Source organism: Varroa jacobsoni, unplaced genomic scaffold, assembly GCF_002532875.2.
Source record: "Varroa jacobsoni isolate VJ856 unplaced genomic scaffold, vjacob_1.0 scaffold_367, whole genome shotgun sequence".
In the NCBI taxonomy this organism is placed as follows: domain Eukaryota; kingdom Metazoa; phylum Arthropoda; class Arachnida; order Mesostigmata; family Varroidae; genus Varroa; species Varroa jacobsoni.
In genome coordinates this window covers 608618-624083 of record NW_019213269.1, presented here as the reverse complement: position 1 = coordinate 624083, position 15466 = coordinate 608618, and the positions used below count along the sequence as shown (strand labels likewise).

General features: G+C 46.1%; 1 protein-coding gene across 3 annotated transcripts in view; it reads left to right on the top strand.

Moving 5' to 3' along the window:
- Positions 1-281: 281 nt before the first annotated feature.
- LOC111259773 (homeobox protein six1b) overlaps positions 282-15466 on the top strand; it is a 45068-nt gene continuing 29883 nt past the window's right edge. For all 3 annotated transcript variants that reach the window (XM_022831987.2, XM_022831986.2, XM_086968022.1), the window contains exon 1: positions 282-2333. In XM_022831987.2, coding sequence (XP_022687722.1) covers positions 1708-2333 — 626 coding nt within the window. In that variant the 5' untranslated portion in view covers positions 282-1707. The remainder of the gene's footprint in view (positions 2334-15466) is intronic.

Sequence of the window (15466 nt, the reverse complement as noted above, 5' to 3'; positions counted from 1 at the left end):
AACCAACGGGTGGCACTGGGTCGCATCGGCTAGTGGTGGCTCTGGGAGTAGCCGCGGCGGCCGCGGCGACGCTATGCTCCTCGCGGTTGCCCGCTGCTGCCGCGAGCAGAGCGACGAAGCAGCTCGCCCAGCCCGGGACGATCGCAGCGCCGCCCGCTCCGCCTCAACGGAGGAGGCTCCGCCTGGCCAAAAGTACCGCCCAGGCCAAGTGGCGGAGTGCTTCAAGCCCAGCGAACAGTAGAAGGACAGTGCATCGTTTAGTTGTGTACAGTGGTGTTTGGTTTCACGTCGTGTTGGATTACTCCTCCGCGAAAGTTCTGCAACTGGCCTAGCTTGTCCTAGCTTGCTAAACCTGGACATCAGGGAAAGGCCGTTTTTTCGGAGACTAATTGATTCCTTATATTAACAATAAGAATCCCAAGAAATAATACCGCAACAATATCTGGTACGTACGACAGCTGCAACGACAGCTATTGATGAACAACTCAACGACCCAGCATTGTAATCTACTTGTGGCCTGTGTACTATCGGCGAGGTCACCTATCGCCGCAGTTTCAAAGCTAATCAGAGATAGAGACGTACAGTGTTCTGCAGTGAAGATCTGACAGAAACAGCTTGACGTCCAAGTTATCGAATCGATTGAAGATCGACGCGAGCATTGGCTTCAGCGGGCGTAGTTCTGCTGAACCGCTGTCCAGTATTATTCAGTGCTCGCGCATCGACGATTGATGTCGACAGCTTGTTTCCAAGTGTCTCTATGAGGGTATTCAGTAGAACACAGGATGTTGCCTCCATAAATTTCGGTGCGGTCGACGGCGACGAAACCACCGTTAGCAGCTCACAATTGTCAGCGTTATCGGTCCGTTTGGATGCGCGCAGAATTCTTCTCACTGAGTCTGCTTATCTGCCACTGTATGGATCTGTATGTAAAGCCCTATTCTATGTACGTGTCCCTCGAAGCCAAAGAATCGTAACCGTTGCTCGAGTTCTACCTTAACAACAAACCAGTATAAAGGAGCAGTCGCAACAAAATCATTGATACTAACAGCGTAGACGTAGCTCGAACGGCAGCAAGTGAAGTTGTTTACTTATAACGTGGGTGTGAGCATGTGTCGTAACCTGGCAGTCGATTAATCGTCTAGCGGGGTCCAAAGCGTCTGGTGAGAATTTCATCGAGAATCCGTGTTAGCTGAAGTAGCCTTATTGTCCGTACATCGGTGATTCGCTCGTTCTGTCTGCCTATCTGTGTATACTCGTGCTAGCAGTGACCGTGTAGTGGTTGCTGTGTGTATGTATGATTGTGCTTATGGTGCGCGCGTTTCGGGGGGTACAGCAACGAGTTTGCTGGGAAGACTAGCAGCCAGCTCTAGATAGCAGATCTTGTGCTCGCTCAACATCGGCCTCGTTCTATTTCCTTGTTTTCCTCAGTGATCCTTATCGGTGCACCCAATCTCAGAACACAAGTCCTCTCTTTCGCGGGCGGTGGCTTGTTGCCTGCCTGCCTGCCTGCCTGCCGGCCGGTCGGTAGGCCGCCGATCCACGAGGATCCTGCTGCTGCCAGCAGCCCCGACTCGGTGAGGTGATTCTAAAGTAAATCTAACCTAACTTAGCCTAGCCCAGTTAAACGAACAACAACAACCCAGCAACCCTTGGCTATCGCCGGCTCAGCTGGCCACAGCATTAGGCGCTGCTAGCTTGACTGTGATCATGACCAGTACACCGCCAACGGATTTAAGCCAGTCGGCATTGACGGGAAATCTCACCCTTGCACCGGCGCCAGTCCTGCCATCGTTCGGCTTTACGCAGGAGCAAGTGGCCTGCGTCTGCGAAGTGCTACAACAGTCCGGTGACGTCGAGAGGCTCGCGCGGTTTCTCTGGTCACTACCAACATGCGAAAGCCTACAAAAGAACGAGTCGGTATTGAAGGGCAAGGCGCTCGTCGCGTTTCATCGGGGCAACTTTAAGGAGCTCTACAAAATTCTCGAATCGCATTCGTTCGCTCCAGCGGCTCATCCGAAACTTCAGGCGCTTTGGTTGAAAGCGCACTATATTGAGGCGGAACGCTTACGCGGACGGCAGCTTGGCGCCGTAGGGAGATACCGAATTCGTAGGAAGTTTCCCCTTCCTCGCACTATCTGGGACGGCGATGAGACGTCGTACTGCTTTAAGGAAAAGTCCAGAACGACGTTGCGCGAATGGTACGCGCATAATCCGTATCCATCACCTCGCGAAAAACGTGAACTCGCCGAAGCCACCGGCTTAACGACAACGCAAGTGTCGAACTGGTTTAAGAATCGCCGCCAACGGGATCGCGCGGCAGAGAGCAAGGACGGGTACGTACAACGCCAATTGTTTGCTATAGATCAATTAATCATTTACTGTATCCATATAGTTGTATAAGCTATAGCTAGGCACAACCAACGCCCGAGAAATTCGTACTTAATGGAATATCATATCGTATTGTCTCCATTTACCGAGTACGGGAGTAAGGTAGAGACAGACAGAACTAGCGATAGCAGGATGCTATACATTATTAAACGCACTAATATTAAATGTCGGTTTATTATTCATCGAATATTATTCGTATGCGGCAACCTAAAGATCGGTTTTTTACGAACTTATTCAGCGACTAAAGCTTACCTATCAGTGGGCAACGTTTATGGGTCAATGAAGATTTTATGCGTACAGACACCTTTGAATCGGAAACAAACGTATTTTGTCAATCCAAAATCATTGCCTGGGGCCAAGAATCATGTTATAGTCGTGTTTCGTATGGCGTGCTTTTGCATAAAGCATCAGACAGTATCGCGAGACACATGTGAAAGACTTCTTGCCCTCCGTCATGACATGCACGTCTTATAAAAACTCCGCACAATTTCATACGAATGCCACGTAGAGGCATTTTTAAAACGCATGAATATCCAGACTCGAATCGGTCAAACAGAACTTGTTCCGTAGAGAGTAACTATGATCAAGCAGGATCACGTCGAGAGCTGGCCGAGATATGGGCGTGATACGTCTGTTTCTCTCTGTATACTACACACACTACAAAATCGAAGCACTTTCTTTTACTATTTGAAAATATTTTAAGAGAGTATTGCCGGGCATCGCTTCGAACGCCGATATTTGTTTATCTAGTCTAGTACAAAGGATAGTCTAGTTGGGATGGTCTTGAATAAATGGCTTATATCAAGTGTTCCGTCGATAGCCTCAAGTCTGTACCAATTTCGCCTGTGACTGTCCATGTGATTTTGCGAATCATAGCATCTACGTACTAGGGTCTCCTGAGCAGTAGCCACTTCATATTTACTCAAGTGTCCGAGTATCTATAAAACGCTAGACAATTTGTGTCTTGCGGACGCCTATTCTCGCCATGGAAATAACAGCCTATTCAGATATGTAGACAGATTATAGGACAAACAGAGATAGGACAAATTTATACTAGGGGAGAATATAGTCAAGCGTTAATGACTGTTGGCATCTGTTTTCTCACAAATATCGCTATGTTTGCAACCGGAAAAAAACTAAATCGTACGCCTTTTGGTAAAGGAGCTTTCAAATTAATTTTGATCATTTTACGGTCAAGCGAAAAAATGCGACAATGGCAATCATAGCCTTCGATAGCCGACGATACCAGGGATTCGACGGTGAGATTTTCTGAATACAAAGAATCGTGTGATTGTTTGGCACCCAAAATAGGTTATCTCTAGTAAAATAGTTTCGACCCGCAAATTATTCTTGGCCGACATGTTGCCTTTGGTATTAAAACTAGAAACAATTGCCGTTTGTTCGAGGCTTTCTGTGGATTGTATTTGACAAGTTGATCTTCTTGTTGTCTGAACTGGCAATTCAGTCTGCCGTCTTTTGAGATACGCACAAATCAAAGCTACAACAGGTCAACATGCGCCAATCCGTGTGCATCAGGCGCAAGATTAGGTACAGAATACAGAGTTAATTTCACATGTAGCCAGGTCTAGATCATAAGAGTTCAAGGGCGAAATACGTACAAAACAGCTCTTTATATTGTCAAGACTTTCGAACAATACATATACCTCCGTTTATAGTTTGCATATACCATCTCGCATTGCATAAGTCCTCGTGTACCATTAGGTCGGACCGTGTGAAAATCATGTCGTTGCCTTCAACATTTCTCTGACTCGTCTCATCCGCCTTAAATGCGGCCGTTTGTTGCTTGTTGATGATCGGACCGAACAAGGCTCGTTAATCGAGGCTCAGCCTCGGTAGGTGATCCTATTCTTGATATCGTGTGATTATATACAGCCCTGCACGCATACCGCTCAAATGCTTACACATACTCTTAGAAACATGCACACACGGAGAAATTTGTTATTATGCCACAATATCGAGTGTACGTCCGCCGGTTTACGGATGCACCTCCGAAACAACCGACAATGCGGTACCCCATCATCAACAACAACGATGACGAACGAACCCAACCCAGCCCAAATTTTTCTGTCAAGAGAACTCCTTTATTTTGCACGAACGCGAAGAGTGAGCGTACTTATCGCCTCTGCCGCTACCGTTACGGCTGACCAAGTAACGGGTGGCAGATTGTATCGCCACTATCGCTGCTGCTGCTGCTGCTGCTGAAGTTGGTATGCAACAACGTCGACGATCCCCGCGATGGCGCAAGGAACGACACAGCTGTATCGTCGTTCACCTGATCACTTCGACGATGTGTTGGTTGATCGGTAGCCAGTGGCTACTGATCTCAAACAGTAGAAAAAGTAACAGCATCAGGCCATCTACCAGCGTGCGGTGGACAATCATGAAATTCCTTCAGTGATTGAGCCGGCTCTTCTCTGTGTCCGATGAAACAACTAAGCAATTGAACTATAAAGGTTATCAGCAACAGAAGTAGCAATAGCTCTTCACTGTTAGTTCAAATAGGCGAATCGAGTATTGAGGAATCACGTGTATACTCCAGTTCCTCCATAGCGCTAATGCTGCTGACCGGTAACTGTCTATTGAGCGACGTCACTGAAAGCCGCAGTGTACCTGTTTGCGCTGTTGTGCATATATATATACTGTAAGCACAAAAAGGGTTGATGACCTATTTGCGCCTTTTGGCCTGCTGCTTGCTTTAATTTATTGTTAATTGCGGAGTGATACCATGCGGAGTAGTGTTCGATCCGTATTTCTCAACTGTGTATTTGACTCTTTTCGGGATTAGCCTTAATTTCATGCTGACATGCTCGGTGATGTACGTTTGTATCTGCTTGTATATCTAAGCTTTCGATTTACGTTCCATAGATGTGTGTCGGATGGCGTCCCTGCTGTGGATGGTTTCACTCGTTTGTGAACACCCCATAGAATATACCCTACCCCAGACTCCCCATAGAAGTAAGTAGCAGTGTTACATGTTCTGCTAGTATCCTCAAATGAGTGACTGTATTTAATGTGTGTGTATTTATGAACGTCTGCTTGGTCGTCCGTCTGCGAGTAAGCCCACCGCTAAACATATCATAGATTGATATATTGTATATGTGTATCCACGTATGGTTTCTTCTAAAAGCTGTTTTCACTCCTGCTGATGCAATTGTTTTGTCGATACCCGGCCTTCTTGTTGAACAGCTAGGGATGTCCGTATCTGTTCGTCTAACTCCCGCGGCTGCCACTTTTTATTATTGTTGTCGCTACTACGTCGACTACCAAAGCAGTCAATCCGTCAGTATTTTCTAAACACCGCACGCCAATGAGAAACGAGACAGCCACGCCGCGATGTTCATAGCCAAGCCGATCATAGTGATGACGGTGTATCTCGCTCGCTTTCTGTTAATGGCACGCAACGTTAACGCAGCTGCTTACGGCGCCGCTTGTAGTGGCTGTTACCGCACCGGTCTAAGACACCCCGCAATCCGACCGAGGAGAAGAAAAATAGAATCGATTGACAAAATAGAGCTACATACACTTGAGCATAGCTATATGCAGCACCGTCGTTATACGATGGCGAACATAGGAAGAACAGGAAAAGGGTGCCAGTACTAAAAAGGTAGAAAATACGAACGGGAGGCGCGAAAGCCAGGAACATTGAGTGAAAAGACAAATTAGAGAACAACAACAGCCAGAAGATGTAGAAGGAGTTGCGGCAGTGGCAACAGCAGCGCATTGACTCTTTATAGGGAAAAAAAAGACACTGAAGATGTAACGCCTCCGTTCAGAACCAAAAGCGCAAAGGCCATCGTACCTAACGCACTAATCTGTGTTATGCCAGCGGAAGAAGTATGTGACGATAGCATCAGGAGATAAAGGTACCTTCAGCTTTGATCCTAGGCTTTCATCAACTATATAGAGCGGGACTCTGTCGTCTGCATGATCAAGCGTGGGACGCGGAGTGTAACGTCAACCAACGAGGCAAGAGCAAAAGTAATACGGACGAATGAGATCGTAATAGATCTATGATACAGTGTTCGTTCTTGGGGCAGTTGACCATTGGTAGTAACCACAACAGTGACTGCGACTCGTAGCCTTTGCCAACGCTTTTACACCTCACGCTGAGTAAACGATACAGCAACAACAACAAAATATACTTCTGTCCCCCACAACGAAATTGCTCTTGCGCCCCCATAATAACACAATAACCATGACGAACGGTGGGAGTAATATTTACGTTAAGAGCTCCTTAACCAGTCGAAACATTCGAATGGTAGCCAGTACACTAACCCACCGAGCAATAGCGGTTTATTAAGTCGCTACTTTTATAGATAATATATGTTTGTAGAATTCTAGTAATAATCGCTTAAGAGCTGCCACGTCTACGGAGGATTTCTCGAACGTAGAGAACACGCGCTCGCGGAACATATGTTGCGCCTACGGTATATATAGTGTGCGTATGCTGCTGTAAGCCCATAGTCAGACACCCACTGATCACACCTTTCCTGTGGAGGGAGACGACGAAAGATTCATGAACAGTCTTAGAGCAAATAAAAGGGAAGTGGTTTTCATATAGTTCAGACTCGGGGTACACCACCTCGCCGCGGAGGCCAGAGCCAGACTTGTAAGCACAAACTTTATACGACTGCTTACCAGAATCACACAGCCACAAATTGAATATATACAAATTCTTATCCCTGCTGCCACGCTATACGGTGCCAATACTGAAACAGCACAACATTCTATGGCGGAAAACTCTTATGGTGGCCATTCTTGACTTCACAGCTGAGCGGAATGAAAGCACAGCAGGTGACAACAGAAAAATTTTCTGATTTTTCTGAAGTTTGTTTGCTGTTTAGTTTCGTGTTAGTGACAGACTGTTCTGTGTTCTTGATCTTCGCGCCACTCAGGCGAGGTTGATGTTTAAGTTCGTCCTCAGCAAGATGTAAATGATAATATCATAAATAGCTAAGGCTCATTGTATATACCGCTTAAATCGCGTAGAGGTATGTCGGATTCACATAACTCTTGACTTGTAGAACGAGTAGGTGTCTCTAACACAACACCAGGTTTCGAGCTTGTGTAATTTCCTCTTCCTATAAATAATGTTATTATTTGATGACGATTCTTCAATGTTTGTGTACGTTTGCGTCGTGTTATTATTTACCTCAATTGTCCCAGCGGTGGTCTGTGCTGACGAAAGCCTTAGTTAGGCTCGATAGAATGAACGTGTCTACCTGCTAACTCTTGGCCTTATACTCTTGTACAGTTTGGATCGGCTTCGTCTGAGTACGCAGGCGTGTCAGTGCACCGTGTAAATTTCCATGCTCAGGGGCTGAGACCATCTTGCATGCTATTCACTCGCTGGGCTCCAGTCATCTTGGCGTCTCTTGCGTTTACCGTAACAACAGCGGCAGAATAACGACGCTGCCGACGTCGCCGGCGACGCTCCTGCTGCCACTGCCGCCAACCTGGCAGCTCAGCCGACAGCTCTCAGTTGGCTTGACTCACTAATTCGCCTTATTTTTCTCTTTCTCCCTCCCCCCCTCTCACTCTCTCTCTATGTATATGTATATATATAGATAGAGAAAGAGAGAGATTTATATATATATATATATGAGATCACGTTCGAAGCACGTTCCGCCGCGCATTCCAACGGCGTGTTAGGTTTCGCTTTACCGTCGGTCGACTTCAGGTTTCACCTAACTATGACAGCCCAATACGCCTGGGAAGGCGGATAGATATATCATCGTAATAGTCGGAACGGTTGTTGGCGCTCTCGTTCCATTGTGCTTGACGCAGATGATGATAACGATTTTTTTCTTGCCGCCGTCAAAAATGGTCATGCAGGTCCATCCCACTTGGCCTCGTGTACTACGTCGGCTGTCGTATATGCTAGCCACACCGCCGACGGTAAGCTGGTACCGTCACTATTGCCCTTGCTTCCACTGGCTTCTTGTTCCTCGTCCCGCTTTCTTCCTACTTTTTTCCACAACTCCTCCACAATCCACGCTACTATCTCATATACGTACAGTCAATATATAACCCCTGCTATCCTGTCCATATATGTATATACTATATGTATAAAATATATGTAGATAGATATCTTGATTTCTGTTGGCTCACTCTGACTCACTCTCGGCACGGTGTTGGCTACTTAGCGGCCAGCCACCGACCGAAACTGGATGGCTCCTCATCTCCAGTGGTGGCGGAGGCGACGGCAGCAAGTTCGAATTCTTCGAAATGCCCTGTTTTTTTTCGCACAACTCTGAATGTGGTACCACCATATTGTGGGAGGCCACAAGTTCCGTGACCCGGCTGGCGGCGTGACCCGACCAGCTATGAACAGACGCGGTGATGTTTGTTATCACTGTTATGAGTAAAGTGTCACGAAAAATAGACGCGTCTTCCAAATTCCTATGTTACAGCACGCTGTGTTGTATGGCGTTATTTTTCGATTTCAAGAAGAACAGGGCGAACAAACGACGATTCTACGTCAAGTTGAGTGGTCAAACACGAAACATACAGGAGAACTTTTTAGCATAAAGTATTCACCAGCGATTTTGTTCATTTTCCAACACTCAACCCGCGTTTGCTCGTCTGTTTGTTTAAGGAAGAAACGTAAGATGAGATAATATTATTAGGAAATTTTATCAGGAAATATCTGGACTCTTTTGTTGGTCGAACACAGTGCACCTAGACTGGACAAAAATTGAGTATTTCCTTCAATTTTCTAGTAGTGAATGAGCGATGCAAGAACATTAGGATCACGATAAACGTTTTCTAGGGTTCTTTCTTTTAATATATTTTTCATAGATATTCTCAAGTTTTCATTTCGCCCAAGTCTCCGCGTTCAAATAGGAACCATTATGGCCTGCTCGTTTTATTTTAATAGATAATGCCAAAAATGATGGTAATAATCTCCACGCTGGTACGAATACCAGTTGTGTAGGTTTTCCCTTTTTCGGGGAGGATAACTGCTCGTATCGTACAGCGATATTACCTGGAAAATATCGCCAAACGCACGAGTTTATATTATCTTTAACAGGGCTACATCGACAGCAGGTGTTAGGTTTAGACATAAAAAGACGGGTGAATGCCTAAGGGAGATTGTTATGGCCATGCCCAGCAATGAAGGGCTGCTGTTGTATCGCAATTTCTTCAGTCGTGCAAGTGCTTGAACGTTCCATCTGGAGTTTCCCACAGACCCCAGAGCGCATTAGCAAACCGTTTATAATAAAGGAATTCGACAAACTGTTGCAGGGACTCCAGTAGCCCCAAGCTTTTACAAGCATCAAGTGTAATCATTTCCCACTTAGGAGCCTTAATGATATTGAATCCGATTCAACTATATTTGTCTTGAGCATTTTTCTTTAGATTCCTACAGGTAATCAGAATAGCGTCAATATCTGTGGACATGTCCTAGCCAGGTTGACCAAGTTACTCAGTCGCAACTTCCTTCGTGACTGCTACACACTTTGGCACAGAGAGCATGGATCATGTGATTATTAGGGAATTTGATTTTACACTATCTCGAAGTTAAGCCATAATGTCATACGAGACTATGATCAATGCCATTCTAGAGGACGGTGTACGTATATGCACATTTCTCCATCATTAATACTGCGATCTGAGTGGAAAAAGTTGGCGGAGGTGTTAGAGGCTGTGAAATCTTGCTGAAATAGCTCTTTGTCGATACGACAGGGCTAAACGAGAATGGGACTTGACTGTTTGATATATTTCTCTCGCTAGCGACCTTCTATTGTTTGTATAAGGAGGAGCGCACGTCCTAATGTAGCACGCCTACGAATGATCTTAAATTACTTGCGACAATAACAACAACAACGAGTTCAGTCTGTTAGCGCTACTGCCGCCACGGGCATCACTCGCATCAAGACGAGCTACCGACGATTCTTTCGTTCGATTACTACCTGCTATCGACCAACTAGCAGCGTTCTGTTTTCTTTCCCGGCTGCTGCCATCGGCGCCTGTCTCGAGTCCTCTCGAATAGGCTACGGCCAACTATTAGCGTCGACACTGCCACTGTTGCATTTGGCTACGCCAGCTGGTCCGCCAAGTGGTACGTAGTCCTCCGTGCCCGCTCCCCACACCCCCGTCGTCCCCTTGGCTGTTGCCTGCTTCAGACGAAATCCGATACCAGCTCCATTAAATCACCACCGCTGCTAACTTTCCGAGCTAAGCAACAAACATTTGCACGCCTAACATAGTCAGACAGCGACTGACTTCTAGCTCACCCTATCTGGCCGCGGACAACTGGACTGCAGCATGTGCGTGCGTGCGTGCGTGCGTGCGTGCGTGCGTACGCGTGTATTTTCATACTGCTACGTAGGGAGACTCGCTATTCAGACCATAACCGCATGCGGCGGGCAGCTACAATTACATTGTCGATATTGGTGACTAGATATGGCAACTGGCTGAACGACGAAGCAGGGTACTGGTTTGGTTTCAGACAGTGCGGCTGTCGATATCACACGTCCCCGCTGCCTGTCTGACTGAACTCGTTCTTTGTTTTCGCTGTTTCTCCAAGCTTTCCAAAGCGTTTAGCAGACGGTAGCAGCGGAAGTTCTGTTCGTCCCCGGTGGGACGCTCACTTCCCTGACGAGCTGCTCTTATTGCACACGCACGCCACTCACAACTGATGATCGACCGCTCTGTTGGCTGATTTCGACGAGGGTTACCTAATGCTGGATGACTTTACAATCTGACTGAAACACTAGTCGCTCAGCTGGAATGGCGCAGAGAGAGAGACTGAGATGCGATATATCTATCTATTATTATTACAATTATTGTCGTGCGCGGTGTGTTCTGCTGCTTGTTGATATTTGATAGTCAAGGACTACTATGCGGGAAAGTGCGGTAATGGCGGCATAACCGTGTCGGCCTGCATGACAAGTCGACCTTCCCAGCAGCCGGAAAACGAACAGCCATCAGCACTTTCACTGTTTCTACTATCATATATATGTATGTATGTATGTATGTATGTATGTATGTATGTATACATTTTACAAAAGTGTTTTAGTTAACTGATCTTCCGCCGCGTTTGTGACGTAAGGAAAGGCCAATGCTTGTATCGAGAGAACTGTTAACATTTACAAGGAAAACTACGTAAGCCCACGGCAGATAATATAACAGAGGAAATTGATTTTTGCCACTTTTTCTTCCTCGTTCTCTTTTATTGTAGCGGTTGGTAAGATTTAGTTATTGATGGACATTCCTGTCATGTCATTCTGAGACCGACGAATTGTCTCGTTTAATCTGTCACACTCCTTCACGGCGCTCAATTTCAATAGATAAACAAGAAAAACCTAACCACATCAAAGGGCATCACGTGACCACTGACATATGACCTTACAACTCGGGTTCAGGTGCAGTCTCGTTGACAAAATCCTCTACTGTTCGACTGCGCGGTATGGTAGGGATAATAAAATCGAACATCAGCCGAACGTGATGCTATACCTTTCAATTTTTTGCCTATTCACAATTTTGTATAGCACGATTTGTAATAAAATGTCGCCTTATTGCATAGTGTCTATTGTAGTTTGACCGCTATGTTTATGTCCATTTGCCTGAGACAACATGAGACCGCTCTATGAACGAGTTGGCGGGTCGCGGCTTGACATATATATATACACACACATATATATATGCATATACACATATGTATATATATATGTTCATTGCTATTACTGTGCTTGTTGGCTTCTCTGAAATAAACACTCGCTTTAACCCGAGACGACTTCTCGGTCGTGCCTTGCCTGACCCGAGTTGTCCGGCTAACTATCCGTCCGGCCGGTCTTACTTGGCCGCCCGCTTACTTGGCCGCCCGCATGCGTCCTAAGGTGCGCTGTGCCTTGTTAGCAACAGACGCACTGCATTTGGTGTCACCGGGTTGCTGCATACGTCTTGTTTGCCCGTGCATGCCGTATATCGGTACATACGCGCGAACAAACGACAAGAAACAAAGCGACAGTGAGCCACCGTTACAGCAGCAGCGCGAAGAAACGATACTGGCGAAAAATGCCGCCTAGTGCACCATCCCCCATACAAGCCGGCCGGCCGCCCGTTGCCTCTTTATCCTGGACACGTACCCGGATGCGGCCTGGTTACTGTCACGGCGGTTGACAGCAATAAGTAGCCACAGGGGTCACAGAGTGAAGTTGAGAGTCGTGTTGTTGCTCTTCGTTCGTCCTTTGCGGTGGCCGATTGGACAGCTAACGTGGATTTCTCGATCGGCGGCTGGACAGACGACGGAGCTGCTCATTGAACGGCCGTGTCTGCTATTTTTTTTCGAGAATTCAACACACAACAACGATCATAAAGAAGATATCAGTCCAATCGAACCTTGTCTGCTGTTGTTGTCGTAAGAAACGCCAGCTACGTCGAATGGCCGCCTAAAAACCACTCCGTGTACATCTGTTTTATTAGAAATACAACGTATGAATGGACAGCAAATCATACGATCGTAGATGAGTATGTTTCTCTCCTCCAATTGATTTGTACCCTTACGATCGTTGGAATATTTTGATGCAAAATGATTCTGAGTCGCGGGGAATTATTTCTTAATCCTGTTTTTGCGTGAACAATTTCTGCGTCTTCGGAATAAGGAAAAATTGTTCGTGCAGGGGACGAGGTGTAGGTAACGAAAGCCAAACAGCCCAGCAATACTGAGTTGCCCACTTTCACGGCGGTGGCAATGACGGCGCGGCGATACAGCGGGAGATTGCTGCACTTGAATAGAAAGTCTACCTTTATATTGAAACCGCTTTACTCAAACGTCACAAGTAACGGGTCTGTGAGGTGTATAGTTGTTGCCAACACGTTCGTATTAAATTCTATGCAGGCCTTTAATATAAAGAATTAACATTAAGCTAACTATGGGCCAACATTAGCAAAGAAAAAAAAATAAACAAAAATAAAGCTACCTTTTTTAACAAGAAAATGAAAAATAGTTTTGAAGTTATCCACACACAGTGTCGCGATTTAGAAAGATGAGATCTTCGAAAAGAAAAGTCGTTCCTGGAAATTTACTGTAGTCGACCCGACTGTTCTACTCATCTAATGCAAATGTATTACACGGACAACATATAATATATATATATATATATAATGGCAAAGCTTGGCTATATTTTAAATGCGTGAAAATTGTCAGCATCATATCACGATTATCATTGATATACGCAGCCATTCATTGACGTACCTCTGAGATGACGTATCTGGCCATTATATTAGCTGCGGATTATTACTTGCAGTAAATGCTTATTAGTTCTAAAGACGCTAATCCGAGCGTTACCTATATTTTTAAATAACTGATTTGCGGTATATTCCAATGATAGCCGTACGTAGCTAGCAGGCTATGGTGGGACCTCTAGACCATCTAAGTAACATATGCATAAGCAGTATTTAGTATTCTTCTCCATTTTGCCTTAGTGCTTTTTGAATCACCTTGACTTTCGAACATATTCGAAAAACTAGTCCGAATGTTCGAATCATCATAGGAAAATATCCATAAAGGACATTTGTCCATCTACACAGCCAATCTTGTTAGGTCCTTGTGTTATTGCTTATAGCTGCCGCCGCCGCCGCCGCCGCCGCCGCCGCCGCTACGGCAGCGCCCCCTAATGTTTAAAATTAACTATCCCCTCACTCCCAAGTCGGAATGTACTCACCATTGAAGATTGTATGTTCAGACAAGGGTGCACACACAGACTCTAAGTACACAGGCACTCTTTAGAGGGAGATGATACCCGCTAAATCTGCGATATCTGTATGTGGTTTTATGTACGATCTGTCTGGACCCTTCTGGAGCTTTCATATACACGCCGAAGTGTATTTATGACGTGCGCAACTCCCTTTGTCTCGGTAAGTACTAGCACCTCCGTAGTGGCATAGCCATTCGCAGCTGTCGAACTAGTAATACGCTTGCACATCGAGCATACCCTTGCGCATAGCTTTAAGCACATAATCAGCGATCTGTAAGATCTTTAGGATATCTAGAACCTTCTAGAGTAACCTAGCGAGTCTTCTTTCTTTAACGTAGACTCTTGGACTATAGTTTCGATCCCCACGACCTAGAGAATCGAGACTGCTGTGCAAGGAAGTCACTGCTAATCTCTTACACAAAGTACGAAATGCACGAACGTCTTATGCGAAATCTCCGATGTTTAGTGTTTTCGCCTGGCTTCAACTCTCCACGCAGAACGACGACGAAGCACAATCAGGCGATGTTGGTTGGCAGGCTTGTTAGAAGCGAATGAACGAACTAGTCGTTTCTACATGTACTCACAAGTGCTGTTGCGTACATCCAGCGCCATGTAGAGGCCAGTGGCCCCGAGCTGTCCTCTGTCTCATCTCTGTGCGCTTACTGCTTCTGTTAGCCATATAAATAGTTTTTCTTGCTGAGGAAATCTGCACGTACGGTTGTGTTAGACCCAGCAGAGTTTTGTAGACCGACGCGCAATCCAGCCTTTTTGCGAATGGCTATCTGCAGCACTGCGGTGTGTTTGCATGTGTGTGTGCCTATATGTGCATAGGGTTTGCTCGAGCCTGATGTCAGCCTGCTGCCTATCGACTATAGGCCTGTTAGCTGGCTGCTGTTGTCCTGAAACTGGAGGGAGTGATTTCGCGAGAGCTATGCGATGCATCCTCAAAGCAGCAGCACAGCCACTTGGGCTCATCATAGTTGTTGCTCTCTTCGCCAACGACGCTGTTGCGGCCACCATCACCACTATCGTCGGTAGGCCAGACTGCACCTACAGCAAACAGGACCTTAGGACTACAGTACCGGTATTGGTAGAATAAAACCGCAACAACAACAACAACTCATCGAGCGGCTTCCTCAACTACGGCATCCTATCGTATGAATGGACGGATAGATGCTGTTGCCCGAAGAATACATTGTATGTTTAGTATTGGACTGATCCAGCGATCAGGATCGTTTGCTAGGGCCAACTGGATGGATAGTACCCTTTCCATTGAAGCTGTTGTTGATATCGCCATTCGAGATCCACCATTACAGTTGGATAAGGGGATCTGAGCGACTACAGCTGTTGCT